The 13,763-nt window shown below is 54.6% G+C and overlaps 2 protein-coding genes across 5 annotated transcripts; both read left to right on the forward strand.

Moving 5' to 3' along the window:
- The first annotated feature begins 979 nt into the window (after window positions 1-979).
- On the forward strand, window positions 980-12,719 carry MPV17 (mitochondrial inner membrane protein MPV17). 4 transcript variants are annotated; one of them, XM_047782414.1, is made up of 9 exons: window positions 982-1,078; window positions 1,460-1,534; window positions 2,162-2,253; window positions 8,119-8,234; window positions 8,449-8,541; window positions 8,635-8,730; window positions 8,977-9,009; window positions 9,271-9,323; window positions 12,265-12,719. In XM_047782414.1, exons 2-9 carry the CDS (start codon window positions 1,509-1,511, stop codon window positions 12,269-12,271), a joined length of 516 nt encoding a protein of 171 aa, XP_047638370.1. In that variant the 5' UTR covers window positions 982-1,078; window positions 1,460-1,508; the 3' UTR covers window positions 12,272-12,719. The 4 variants fall into 4 exon arrangements, with proteins under 4 accessions (XP_047638369.1, XP_047638370.1, XP_047638368.1 ...); XM_047782412.1 differs by lacking the exon at window positions 12,265-12,719 and adding an exon at window positions 10,824-11,029; XM_047782413.1 differs by lacking the exons at window positions 2,162-2,253; window positions 12,265-12,719 and adding an exon at window positions 10,824-11,800 and having other exon boundaries at window positions 980-1,078.
- UCN (urocortin) lies at window positions 12,595-13,558 on the forward strand. The gene is made up of 2 exons (XM_047782415.1): window positions 12,595-12,736; window positions 12,991-13,558. Exon 2 carries the CDS (start codon window positions 13,004-13,006, stop codon window positions 13,385-13,387), a length of 384 nt encoding a protein of 127 aa, XP_047638371.1. The 5' UTR covers window positions 12,595-12,736; window positions 12,991-13,003; the 3' UTR covers window positions 13,388-13,558.
- Window positions 13,559-13,763: the final 205 nt, after the last annotated feature.

Consider the following 13,763-nt stretch of genomic DNA (forward strand, 5'->3'; position numbering starts at 1 on the left):
TCCTGAAGTGGGCTCCCTGAAAATGATTAACAGGGGCTGCCAGCCTGACAAATCTGCCAGAGATCTTCTAAATCTCCACTTTTCTAGAAAGGATGTTGCGCTAGGTTCACAAAATTATAGAATGTTAGAGCTGAAACAGATTAGGAAATTACCTAATCTGTTGGTTTACAAACACCTAGTTGTGAGCCCCTTAGTGGTTTTTTTCTAGAGGTATACAGATATTTTTTAAAAGTTGAGGTAAAGAAGGCCCTGTGATACTCTACTCCCAAACACCTAACCCCCTCCCCAAACTGAGGAGCCCAGTTCAAAAAACAGTCCAAATCCCTCATTTCACAGATGAGGAACCTAAATTCAAGTCTAGTGATGACCAAGGCTGCAAGCCCTCTAGTTTTGAAGCCAGTACCCAAACCTTCTGAGGTTCTCTAGTCCCAGTGCTTTCCACGGAGAAGTCATCTTTGCGCAGCATTTCAAGAGGCCATTATAAACAAAACGCTGAACTAGCTGCTGTGAGGACGATATATTTGAACAAGACCCAGTTCCACCTATTCAGGAACTCGCAATTGAGGCTAGTGAAGAACTTGGAGACATTTTTTAAAAGTAACACACACGCACGCATTTAACTGTGGCTAATGCTTTCCAAACTACGATTCCTGAGCCCGAGAAGGAGGTCAGGACCTTGGCCAGTTCCGGGATGCGGGAACAGTGAGGGTCTGCCCAGGTTAAGAGGCCCCGGCACCGGGGAGAGAAGGAGCAGAAGGAGGCGGGGGTCGGACGCAGGTGGGAAGTATGGCAGGCGGGCCCCCGCACCAAGACCCGGAGCAGACCGAGCCGCGCCGCTCACCGCGGGTCTAGCGGCTCAGTCCACTCCCATTCCGGCCGTGGCTGCCGAAGGAAGCCGAGCGGAAGGGGCGAGACTTGGGGCGGAAGTACCGCCTCCCGCTCAGGTCACGTGGCAGGGATTGCGCTCCCGCCCAGGTGAGTAGCTGGGGATCCACAGTCACCGGCTCAAAGCGCCGCGCGCCCGGAGTGCCCGCAGGGCGTGGGGCAGTTCCAAGCCCAGGGAGCCACCCTATTTCCGGTGTGGACTTGGGCTCTGGAAGGATGCGGGCCGGTTCCAACTAAGAGTCTGAATCTGGGGACCGAGCAGGCTCTGGGGAGAAGGCCAGAGCAGACCCGCCCTCTTGTGTGTGTCAGTCGGGACGAAGGCCCCCAGATAGCCCTGCTTCACGGCTGGGGGTAGGGTGGCGGGTGGCAGCCACCGGGATTCCATAGGTGCCCACAGGCTTCCTCTCTTCCCCGACCTCCAAGGCGACCCCTGTGACAGGAAGCTGTCCAGGAAGCCGCTACCCCTGTAGAGGCGGGAGGGGGAGAGGGAGTGGGCAGAAGGTAAAGACAAGCGTCTTTTTAACTGTGGGAAGGGACAGTGGGAGTGACCTCCCCTCTCCTCTCGGCTTGACAGGAAGCATGGCACTTTGGCGGGCATACCAGAGGGCTCTGACTGCTCACCCATGGAAAGTACAGGTCTTGACTGCTGGTGAGTGTCCCCGTGGGACCTGGTGGTACCACAGCAAATGATTTGGGAGGCAGAAGTCCCCTCCACCACAGCCCTCTTGAAGGATTGGCTCTCACCCCAGTCTATTTTAGAGGGAGGGTCCCCAGGCTGTTCTTAAGGAAAGGGGTGTGCATAGGTAGCCTAGCTCTAAAGTAAGATCTGAAAGTCCTTAAAAACCTAAGGAGTCATCCCTTTAGGATAAAGGCATTGCCTCAGGAAGCCTTAACTTAGAAATGAACAATAACAAAGACTCCTTTAACATTTTACAGTGTGCAAAAAGACTTTCAACGCACATTATCTCAGAGGGTCCCACAAAGGTGTGTGGGCTAAGATAACTTGGGTCCGCATTCGATCACACACCTAATAAGTGCTGGAATCATACTCTTACACAGGTTATTTTTCTTAGCATTGTTTTTATTGGGGAATATATCCTAACACACAAAAGAATGATTAAGATATGTACGCACCACTTAAATAATATTACACTGAATACTCCTCTATCGGTACCCAGCTTTGAGACCCCTGGAGCGCCTGTCCCTAGTTCATGCACCTCAAGAGAAAACCACTTTCTTGAGTTTAACTTACATCACTCTTTTGCTTTTCTTGTAGTTTTACTACCTATAGCCATGTCCCCAAACAATATACTAATCAAGGATTTATTTTTACTCTAAATCCAGCGATTGCATGTCGACCTCACAAAGGTAACCCTTTGATTACCTGTATTTGTTATCATCTTCATTTTGCATATGCTAATAGGAGAGGGGAGGGCAAAGAGATAAGTTTTATGGGGGGAAAGGATGACTATCGAGGCAGTGCAAGGGTGACCGGGTTCAGATGGGGTCTTGCCTGGGCTTCAAGGAAGGGAACGGGCTTCTGAGAGGAAGACTGTTAAACAGGGAGGGGGCGCCTGCTGAAAGCCAGGCCGCGCAACCGCAGTCCTGTGAGCTGGAAGAGCCCCACAGCAGCACTAGAAACTTCCCTGAGTGACTGGCTCAATCAAGGGATGGACTCTTTCGCCCCTCCCTGGGCCCCTCTCCAGCCTCCTGTGCCCAGCTACCCCCGTCCTGTCCTCAGAGTGTCCGTCAGCCTGCATGACTCACCTGGCTGCGTGTGTGGTGACTCACGCTGGACTGTGTGGCTGTGATGGGAACTGACACGCTGGGCCCTTTGCCCAGCCTCAGAGTCCCTCAGGGACCCTCACTGCCGGAAGAAAGGTTCCCCCTCGTGACCATCCAGAAAAGGGAGGGAAGGCTAGTCCTTGTGTTTCCCCACCGGAGGGATCTGCAGCTGCAGCTGGAGCTCCACAGGCCCAGGTGCCGACATGTGGCCAAACCAAACCGGGGTGCTGGTTTGCCGGTGCTAGAGCCCTGTGGTGCCACACCCCCATTCTTCCTCCACATCTCAGCCCTGAAACAACCTCTTGGTAGCACTTTTCTCAGACTTTCGCAAAGCTTTCAGACTTTTCCTTCTCTGTCGCTCAGTGTATTTGAATCAAACTATAAATAAAGGAAGGGAATTTAGCTCACCGAGCTGTTTTTAGATCCCAGCACAGTAGTTCCTATGGTTCCAGCTCATCACACTGGAAAACAGAGATTTCAGACATGGAGTTAGCACACCAAGGTTTGAATCTCAGAGCACTTAGTATCTGTAAACCTCTTTGAGCCTCAGTTTCCTCATTTAGAACCTGAGTTTAGTTACATGACCTCACAGAGTTAGTATAAGGATTATCTCTGTGAAAAGGTCTTCGAAATCAACAAACGCTCAAGAAACTTAAAGGCTCCAGGAGGTGACCCTTTCTAAGAGCACTGGCCATCCAAGCACAACAAGCTCTTTGGTTTTTTTTCTTTTTTTTCTTTTATCCATTTTGTTTTGTTTTGCTGTTTTAGGGCTGTACCCGTGGTCTCTGACTTACACCACAGCTCACAGCAACACCGGATCCTTAACCCACTGAGCGAGGCCACGAGTTGAACCTGCATCCTTATGAAATACTAGTCAGGTTTTTCACCCACTGAGCTGCAGTGGAAACTCCCCAAGCTCTTCTTTTCATAGTGATATTTGGGTCGGGTTCGTTCCACTTGCCGTAAATTTGGACATGGATAACCATCCAGCCTTAGTTCTCCAAGAGTTTGAAGCCTCTGTGCAGGTGTTTTGAAAGAGACTAGGAAATAATCCCCTGGGGTGGGGGGGAGGGGCAGCCAGTATAAGGCTGCATCATCACATTGGACATGGCTTAGGGCATGTGCAACCCCTTAAAACAGACTGAGAAACTCTTCGAAATGCCTCTTAGGACTCTATGGGTGAATGGTTTTTTCTGGAGAAAAGGAGAAGGCTTTACCCACCGGCTTCATCCCACGTTGGTCAGAGGTCTGCCACACGGAGTGTTAATGCTGGTGCTCTGTGCCCTCAGGTTGCACGTGCATAGTCCCCAGGTAAAGTGTCAACAGCTCAGCCCCAGGTAAGGCATCGGCCTGAGACAAGGACCTATCAGGTGAACTGCGGTGGTGGCTGAGGTAAGAGAGAAGTGAATCAGAAAGACCTGAGATGGTTCAAAAGATGTGTCTGATGCACCCAGTCTTGGCCAAGCCGGAGGCCGGAAGAGGGCGGCTTGGGCAGAGTTCTGCTGTGTGTTCTGCAGAGTCTGAGTCAGCCTTCCCCCATCCTTTCCTGAGGGCCCTTCCATCTCCAGTGGGCCCAGGGCCCAGCTTCATCCATCCTAGGCCACCTTGGTCCTGCTGTGGAAGCAGCTGAGCTTCTGGAGACACTGGAGTCTGAATTAAACCAGAATGTGAGAATGCAGCAGGCATGAGAGGCCATCCAGTCCAGCCCCTGGTACTACAGAGGGACACTGAGGCCTGACGGCGGAGTGACAAGTGTGAGGTCTTGTGGTCAATGGTAGAGCTGCCATTAGAACCAGGGGCACTGGCCAGGGCACTGGCCTGCACCCGACACTCCTGGGGCCTCAGAATGCTGAGTGTCGCTCCAGCAGGTCTGGGCTTAGATGCTGGACCAGCTGCAGAACTCCTCATTCTGTCTCACTTTCTAGCAGTGGGAAGGGTTTGGGCCAGGAGTGGGGAGGGCACTCCGACCCTCTCACTGTTGGGCTTTGGCTCCTTCCGGGCTCTGCCAGGCCAACCCCTACCCCAAGCAGTTGTTGACTTGTTGGAGACTTCTGGAGAGGAATGAGACAGCACTCTGGCCCCAGGCCAGCAGCTATACCTACCAACCCAGGCCTCCCATAGTCAAGGACGTACTTCCTGCTCCTCCATCCAACTTCCTGCCCCTCAGCCTTCTCCTCTTCCATTAATGCTTTAGCATCTAAGCCTCCATGCTTAAAAGCCAGGACAGGAGCAAAATAGGAGAATTAGAGAGCTTACCCCCACCTGTGCCTCGGAAGAGGGCATGGAAGTCTTAGCTTTTCCACTAGTGGGCAGGGGGTGGTCCCAAACATATCTGTGCTCAGAGGCAAGCTCTCCCTCCACCCCCTACTCTGCTGAATCTGGTGGCGAGTGATGGCATGAGAACTGGCACCTACCCAGGGGCATGATGTCACACCCGCGCCAGCGTCTGCCCGCTGGGCTCCGCGCCCAGCCTGGCTCTGGGGCCTCAATGCCCGGCAGCCCCTTGTTCTTCCCCATCGGGGCTCAGCATTCTGTCTGGGCAGCCCTCCAGCCCCAGCCCCCAGGAAACAAGTCCAAGGAGGGGGGACTCAGAGCACTGGTGGGTCCAGGTCAACCATATATGGCCAGGAGGACTCCCCCAGCCTTGGGGCGCTTTGGGTCTGATTGGGCTCTGGATTGGGGAGGGTGGAGGAGGAATCTGAATGCCAGCCCTTCATGTTCAGTCCCTTGGACCAGAAATGCAGGCCTTGCTCTGTGCTTTGACCAGAGCCTCAGACCACCCTGGAGCTGCTGCAGGCCCAGGGGCCTGATGATCTGCGGGCAGAGCGCTGTGCTCTCTGAGACGGACTGAACTGGCAGGGCCACAGGCTACACGCCACCTGCTCACTCCTGCTATGGCCCGTCCACTCCGTAGTCGCTCAGGCCCGATGGCCCTTGGCTGGGGGCCTGGAATCCATCTTTCTCAAAGGCCGCATCCTCCAGGACCACAGGACTAGAAGTCAGGGACTCTGGCTTTCATTCCTGGTCTGCTTTTAGCTTGTGTGCCTGTTGCTAAGCCATGAAGAGTGAGAACACACCTCTCTTTGTCATTGTTTCTGTCCCAGGAATATTGCTGCTTGGCCGCCCCTTCCCCCCACCACAAGGCGACAAAGAACAGAATGGGTTCCTTTCTGGGGAATAAAAGAGAGGACGTGCACTAGTCCAGAAAGTTTCTCTGACCTGTGGGCTCTGTTTGTTTGGGCAGGAACCCCCTGTGAGTAGCAGCACAGAGACCTCTTGGTGTCTGCTGGCCCCTGAGTCCAAGTCTCAGCCCCTGCTGGGAATTCCCTGGCCTCCAGTTCCGCCTTGAGAGAAGGCCTGGGTTCAGGCCTCAAGTCCACTCCTTGCCACGTCGCCTCATCTCTCAGAGACATTAAATGAAGGTGTGACCTCTACCTTTCACTCCTCTTGTGAAGATTAAATGTGTGAGAGCCTCTTACATACTGTACACCTCTTGCCAAAGTAGAAGCTCAGGAGTTTCCATTGCGGCTCAGGGGTAATGCACCCAACTAGTAACAATGAGAATGCAGGTTTGATCCCTGGCCTCACTCAGTGGGTTAAGTATCTGGCGTTGCCATGAGCTGTGGTGTAGATTATGGACTTGGCTTGGATCCTGTGTGGCTGTGGTGTAGGCCAGCAGCTGCACCCCTGATTTGAACTTCCATATGCCACACATGTGGCTCTAAAAAGCAAAAAAAACAAAAAACAAAAAAACAACAAAAAAAGAAACCTCAAACTGTTCATCTCTTCATTTAAGCAGTGACTGTCTTTCTGTTTTCCCTTTATGTGTCGCCTTAGCAGCTCCCTCCCCAACCTGGGCATGCAGCTGGTGACCCCAAGTGGTTGGGGTGGGCATAGGGAGTTAAGTGCTGACTGCGTGGAGGAGGAGCAAGCCTTCAGCCCGCTGCTCCTCACACCTCGACCCTGGGTGCCGTCCTTCCATCCCCTGTGCCCTTCCTGGGACGGTCCCATTGTCGGGGGCAGTGCATTTGACATTTTTCTTCAGTTCACTTCCTGAGCACCTGCCAGGTGCTTGGCTAGGTATGGGGGTAAGATGATGAACATGTCTAGGGGTCTGTCTTTGCCCTCTGGGAGGCCGTGTCTAGCCGTGTTCTGGGCAGAGCCTCCATCACTTTGGGAGTTTCAGGGAGGGGAGAGGCAGGCTCCCTTGATGGGTGTGCTGGGGTCCCAGCAGTTGAGGCCACTATCCTCGGTCACCTGTGGGTGCCCTGCTCCAGCCCCAGCCCCAGCTCTCAGCTGTACTCCTCTCCCTCTGACGAGGCTGCACGGGGGTGGGAGAGCAGAGCTGTGCAGAGGGGGCAGGAGGGTGCAGGGCAGGGGGTGGGGACAGCCAGCGTGGACGTCAGAGCCAGCTCTGGGCCACGAAGTAGGGTTGAAGGGTGAGGATGTGTTTGCCCAGAGCTAATTGAGGGCACAGGGACAGTGGTGGCTACGAGGCTGGAGGGGGCTCTCATTACTCAGTGAGATGGATCGGCGGGCTGGAGGCCAGAGGGTCACTCCCAAGCAGCCCTAGAAGTGTGTGTTTGCTAGAAATCATCACCCCACTGTAACTGACAGGGGTTCCGTAAATAGCTGTGGCTTCTGGAAGTGGGTGTCCAGCTAGTGCGGGGAGGGGAAGTGGGTGCGAAGACCTGGGCAGAAGCGGCCTCAATACCTATTGGCAGCTCAGTCTGAGGCTGTGACTGGGACGTCCGGGTGACCCAACTGTGCTGGAGGTGACAGGACCCTTCCTTGCAGGGACCCTTACCACCTCAGCCAGTCATCCTCCTGCCCCATGAGGGACCATTTGAGCCCTCATATTTTAGAGAGGGGGTTATGCTTGCTGTTCTCTAGAGACCCCAAAACAAAGGTGAAGGACTCTGGCCAGGGGCTTGCCTTGGGCTGAGGGGGAAGCCGCAGGGTTCCTCGCCCTCCTGCACCTGATCTATGGATAGTACCGCGTCCGGAAAGAATGCTGGCCAGGAAATCAGGCCACCTGGTGGTTGCCTTGGCTCTGCCACACACTGGTCTTTTGAGGTCCTGGACCTTCATTTCTATGCGCCCAAGAGAAGGGGTTTGCACGGAATTGTCTGGAAAGCCTTTCCAGTTCCCACGATGCTTCTCCTTCCTCTGCCTGCAGTTTCTGACTCTTGACTCCTCCTCACGGCTCAAGGCAGAGTTCTTGGGCCCTGGCTGTCTCAAGGCTGCTCATCGCAGTTTCTAACAAAACACATATATGAAGTGTCACCATCCTTGGGGAGGTGTCACCATCCTTGAAGCAGCAGGAGCAGACTGGCCATTGGCCTCAGATTGCCAGAGCCTCATTCAGTCAGCAGACTTACCTGCCTCTTTGATTTGGCAGCCTGTCCCTGGGGGGGTGTCCTGACCACAGCTGTGTGCCCTGCACAGGGTCCCTGATGGGCCTGGGTGACGTTATCTCACAGCAGCTGGTGGAGCGGCGAGGTCTGCAGGGGCACCAGACCGGCCGGACCCTGACCATGGTCTCTCTGGGCTGTGGCTTTGTGGTGAGTTCACACGGCAGGGCTGCCTGTGGAGTGGACAGTGGTCTCAGTTCCCTGTCATCTTCTAGTTTCCCTTGGCCCTTCTCACATCTAAGCCAACCTTGAGTGTCTGCTTCCCCGGGGTTCGGTTTCTCAGACTCGGGGGAGAAGCATAGTGATGGAAAAGCCTAGTGCTCCCCTCTGCATCCCTGCTCCCGTCTCTGGGGTTTGCTTTCAGGGCCCTGTAGTTGGAGGCTGGTACAAGGTTTTGGACCGGCTCATCCCCGGCGCCACCAAGGTGGATGCGCTAAAGAAGATGCTGCTGGACCAGGTGAGCAGAAGGGAGAGGGAGTTGGCAAGGGCGAGCTGCATTGGGGGAGGCAAAGCTTTGTCTGTTCACAGCGCCTTAATTCCTCTTCCCTAGGGGGGCTTTGCCCCATGTTTTCTAGGCTGTTTCCTTCCACTGGTAGGGACACTGAATGGACTGTCAGCCCAGGACAATTGGGCCAAACTCCAGCGGGTGAGCTGGGCAGATGTGGCCACGATCTCTGGCTGGCAGACTGGCGGGTGGCGGGGGATGAGGCAGGCTCGTGGGGATGGGAGGGTGGGGGTGCAGGTGGAGCCCCAGCTCTGGAGGAGAGGAGCCGAGGGGGTGTGGTGCAGGGGTGTCTTCTCTGAACTGAAGTCTGTGCGTGATACTCAGATTGGGAGGCGCGAGCTGCCTGGACGAGCAGCCGTTCACGCGTTCCCTCTCTCGTCTCCCCAGGATTATCCTGATGCCCTCATCACCAACTACTACGTAAGAGCGTGACGCCGCAGCTGCCTGGTCTCCTGCTTTCTTGAGTCCAGAAGTGCCCAGGGATTGGGGGTCCCCCTGTCACAGAAAGCCCTCCGTTGGGGTTCCTCCTGCATTCCCGCGGAGCACCTTACTCAGGGAGGCACTCAGCCGGTTGTGCAGTGTGTTCTTGTCTGAGGGAGTTGAGTCAGACCAGGCAAGGCAGTGGGTGTGGGCTCAGGTGATGGAGGCAGCCCCCCAACCTTGACCTCCGCTCTCTCGTAGCTCTGGCCCGCTGTGCAGTTAGCCAACTTCTACCTGGTCCCTCTTCATTACAGGTATGACTCAGCCCTGCCCCGCCCTTCAGGGAAGGTGCACGTTATGAACAGTTGGGGACAAAGTGATTCTCACTTTAACTTTGAACTACTTTAGATCCCCCAGACCACTCTGCCCTGGTCAGAGCTCCTCAGACTCCCGAGCATGTTATTCAAGACCTCGTGTGTTACAGAACTGCCCCAGGGCGCCTGCCCGCTCACCTTTCATCTTCCTAGAGAGGATCTTGCTCCACAGCCCTTGTCTCCGTCCCACCCGAGCTCACTATATATATATAATACAGAAAATACATACATACATACATGCATATATATATATATATATATGTATGTATTTTTGTCTTTTTAGGGTCACACTTGTGGCATATGGAAGTTCCCAGGCTAGGGGTCAAATCAGAGCTGCAGCTGCCGGCCTACACCACAGCTCACGGCAATGCTGGATCCTCAGCCCACTGCTGAGCTCTCTACATTTGGTGGCATATCTTCAGGGATGGTGCTGGGGTGCTACAGCCTAGGTTAGGCAGAGAGGTAGACCAAAGAGACAGGTAGGAATGTGGTCAGGTTAGTCCACTGCAAAATACTATTTTACCCTAAATAATAAAGGTGTTTGCTGAAACCACAATTAAAAAAAAAAATATATATATATACACACACATATATATATGTATACAAACAGTGGAACTCAAGATGAGTGGTTAAAATTATTGGAGGTGAGGGGGTTTGGGAACAGGGAAACTCTGTCCACCTTCAGAGGGGACAGAGTCGATGAATAACGTGATAGCATAGCTAAAAGGAATCTGGACCCATGAACCAAACCAAACTTGAGGGTCTTTGCAATGCTTTTTGAAACTAGAGTGAGGTAAATTTATTTATTTATTTATTTATTTGGTCTTTTTGTCTTTTAGGGTTTCACCCACAGCATATGGAGGTTCCCAGGCTAGGGGTCCAATCGGAGCTGTTGCTGGTGGCCTACACCACAGCCACAGCAATGAAGGATCCAAGCCACGGAGACCTACACCACGGCTCGTGGCAACCCCGGATCCCCCAGGGATCGAACCCACATCCTCATGGAGCTAGTCAGGTTTACTAACCTCAGTCATGATGGGAACTCCGGTAAATTTAAAATAAAGAGAAGGAAGTGCTCCTTTACACGGCCAGCAGTACATTATTGAAAGATGAGCTCTCAGCTGTGCAAGGCAGACAGACATGTATTTAGAAGGAGACTGGATGGGACTGAATAACGGAGCCGTGCGTGGCGAGATGGCTGCCGAGGGGAGTTAACTCTGAGGCTCTTGTCCAGGAGCCAGAGCTCCGGGCCAGCACCAGAACCTGGGCTGTTGTCCTCCAGTCCAAGCCGCCTGTCCCTCCAGGGGGGCTGCAGGAAGGAGGTCTGGATCTGGACGTCCTTGGAGATAATCCCTGTCTTCCCACTGCCCTTTCCCATCTCACCCCTCTTGCTTGCCCCTTCTTTTTCCTCTTCTTCATGATGCCGTCCCTGTTCTGTAGGTTGGCTGTCGTCCAGTGTGTTGCTGTTATCTGGAACTCCTACCTGTCCTGGAAGGCACATCGGCTCTAAGCCTGCCTCCCTCCCTCGCTTGCCTTGCAGTCATTCAGCTTGACCCTGGGAGGTCCGACCACCTCCTTAAAGTGGGCACATCGGTTTTCACAGGGTTTGGTGGCTGGTCAGAACTTGATGGAGTTAGCCCTCTGAAATGCCCATTTCACTCTAAAATGTAACCTGACTCCTGTGAAATCACTAAAACCTTTATAATGGCTTTATACCCACCGCATAGTAGGCATCCCATAAATATTTATTGAACCATATGGTTTTGTCAACTTTAGCTTATACCCACATCCCAGTAAATGTCACTCATTCCTCCTTTTCATAGACACATCTGTTTTCCAAACCCTTCCCAGCCTTAGTGTAGCTCTAGTTTTGGAGGGACTGCCCCCTTGAACCCTTTATATGGAGCCTCTGTAAATATTACTAAATACATAACCTGGAACCTGCAGAAGCAATAAGACCCAGCAAAAAACTGCTGGGGGGGGGGGGGCTACATTTTCTAGAGCTTGGAAAGAAGCCTGGAGACCACCAAGCCCAATCTTCTTTTGCAGATGAGGACACTGGGGCCCGTAGAAGTGAGGTGACCTGTCCATGCTGAGTTAGTGGCAGAGTAGAAACTTGAACCCACGAGGTATAGTCCGAATGTCTGTGTACTCCCCAAGTTCATATGGTGAAAACCTAATGCCCAAGGTTGTGGTATTAGGAGGTGGGGCTTTGGGGAAGTAGTTCTGTCAGGAGGGCTGAGCCCTCATGGGATCAGGATGCTTACAAAAGAGGCTATGCGAGCACATGGCAAGAAGGTGCTATCTCTGAGCCAGAAAGCATGTCCTCACCAGACACCAAACCCAGTGGCACCATGATCTTGGACTTCCCAGCCCGCCAGAACTGTAAGAAATAAATATTTGTTGCTTATAAGCCACCCAGTTTATGGTAACTTTTGTTAAAGCAGCTCAGACTAAGATGCCAAGTTTTCTTCCTACCCAGCGATCTTAACTGGGAGGTCAAAGATAAAGTAATAACTACTGCTGCTGTGATTCCCAGGAGGAAAATTAACTTGGCTAAACTCCCACTTTGGAGCTAACCCAGAAGCAGATGGGCCAGCCTTTTGTTGCCCGGAAGCACCCTGAGTCCAGAGGCCCTTTTTTTTTTTTTTTTTTTTTTAATGGTGCCTCAGTCAGACAGCCCTAGAATTTAGATCCTGGGGCCAGAATAAGATCAAGAATCCTGGCAGCTCAAGCTGCCTCAGCTGCCCCTTGGGTGGGTACCATGGCCATAGCTGAGTGCCAGTGGTGCTGTCCCAACTGGCTCCGTTTACAGAACTGATAGCTGGAGCCAGGGACTGGGTCTGAGCAGCATTTTCCCTACCCCTCTGGCCCCTTCTAGAGGCTGAGGACAAGGTCAGCACCACGGACAGCCCCAAGGTCCAGCCTGCCTTTCAAGTGCCTGAGAAGAGATCTGGACTAGTCTGGTCTGGGGACCCGCCTCTCGTCGCTGCTGGCTATCCTAAGTGGTTGAAGGGCTTCTGTGTCTCCCAGAGCAATCTTTATGCCCCAACCCGGCTTCTCACTTTCTTGAGTCGGGTGTCACTTCCAGCCATGCCAAGTCCAGTACCCTGAGGTGCGCCTGCTCAGGGTCTCGCAGCCGCTCGCTATAGGTCGGACTTGAAGCCGCGGCCGTCATTGCTCTACAATCAGTGCATGTTCCTTGCTGACGTCATTCGGTGCTGTCCTGGCGCTATATAAGGCTGGCGGCGGTCCCGGGACAGACCCCGTGTTCCCCAAGGCGCCCTCAGCCCGCCCCGAGGGACAGAGACTGGAGCTTGGTCCTGCACGGAGCAGACGCTCTCCGGCAAACTGTGAGTGGCTCTGAGCATCCGCCCAGCTTCCCTCAGCACCGGGACAGCGCTCAACTCACCCACCACCTCGATCCACCGAGAGGGAGGGAGGAAAGGGTGGCAGCGGCTGGGGCTGGAGGGAAGGCTGCGGGCGCCGGGCAGCAGTCGCAGGGGCTCGCTAGGGAAGGGACGCTGGACGTGCGCGGGAAGGGGAGTGGTGCCACCTGCGACTGTCCCAGACGCACCTCACCCCCGCGCTGCCTCTGTGTGTCCAGGGCCGGTGGCACCATGAGGCCGGCGGGACTCGCGGCGCTGCTGGCGGCCCTTCTGCTTCTGGCACAGCTGCGTCCGGGGAGCAGCCAGTGGAGCCCAGAGGCGGCCGTGGCCGGGGTCCAGGACCCGAGTCTGCGCTGGAGTCCCAGGACGCAGAAGCACGGCGGCGGCGGGGCCCGCGCCCTCCTCTTGTTGCTGGCCGAGCGCTTCCCACGCCGCGCAGGGCAGGGCCGGTGGGGATCCGGGGCCGCAAGTGAGCGGCCGCGACGGGACGACCCTCCGCTGTCCATTGACCTCACCTTCCACCTGCTGCGGACCCTGCTGGAGCTGGCGCGGACGCAGAGCCAGCGGGAGCGCGCCGAGCAGAACCGCATCATATTCGACTCGGTGGGCAAGTGATCATCTGGGTTTGGGGCCCTGAAACCCTCGACCTGCATCCCCACCCCCAGGCTGGGCGTGAGGGACTGGAACTGACCTAGTCCCGCGCGGCTAGAGCGGCCTAGAGATGCCCTGAGCACTCCCCACGTTACTAGTTTTTAATAAAAGTGCTGAAGAGCCGTTGGCCTCTGTTTGGGGGCTCAGGGAACCACAGCAGGGTGGGAACCTGTGGGAAAGTGGGGCTGCCCAGATCGGAGAGAGGGAACCGGGTACTGCTGGAGGGCTCCGGGAGAACGGCTTTCAGCCAGGTTCCTGTGGTCCCCACTGTCCCCAAGTCTCCTAGGAACTCAAGCCCCAGTACCGCCGCACCCCCCACCCCACCCTCTTCCCTTGGCAA

The sequence above is a fragment of the Phacochoerus africanus genome, chromosome 5, assembly GCF_016906955.1.
Source record: "Phacochoerus africanus isolate WHEZ1 chromosome 5, ROS_Pafr_v1, whole genome shotgun sequence".
Lineage (NCBI taxonomy): Eukaryota > Metazoa > Chordata > Mammalia > Artiodactyla > Suidae > Phacochoerus > Phacochoerus africanus.

Excerpts from the sequence above, each read along its gene's own strand:
- UCN (XM_047782415.1), top strand. The coding sequence starts at position 13,004 with ATGAGGCCGGCGGGACTCGCGGCGCTGCTGGCGGCCCTTCTGCTTCTG.
- MPV17 (XM_047782411.1), top strand. The coding sequence starts at position 1,509 with ATGGAAAGTACAGGTCTTGACTGCTG. Across the intron at positions 2,254-8,118 it reads TGCATGTCGACCTCACAAAG|GGTCCCTGATGGGCCTGGGT; the intron begins GTAACCCTTTGA and ends TGCCCTGCACAG. Across the intron at positions 9,010-10,823 it reads CCCTCATCACCAACTACTAC|GTTGGCTGTCGTCCAGTGTG; the intron begins GTAAGAGCGTGA and ends CCTGTTCTGTAG.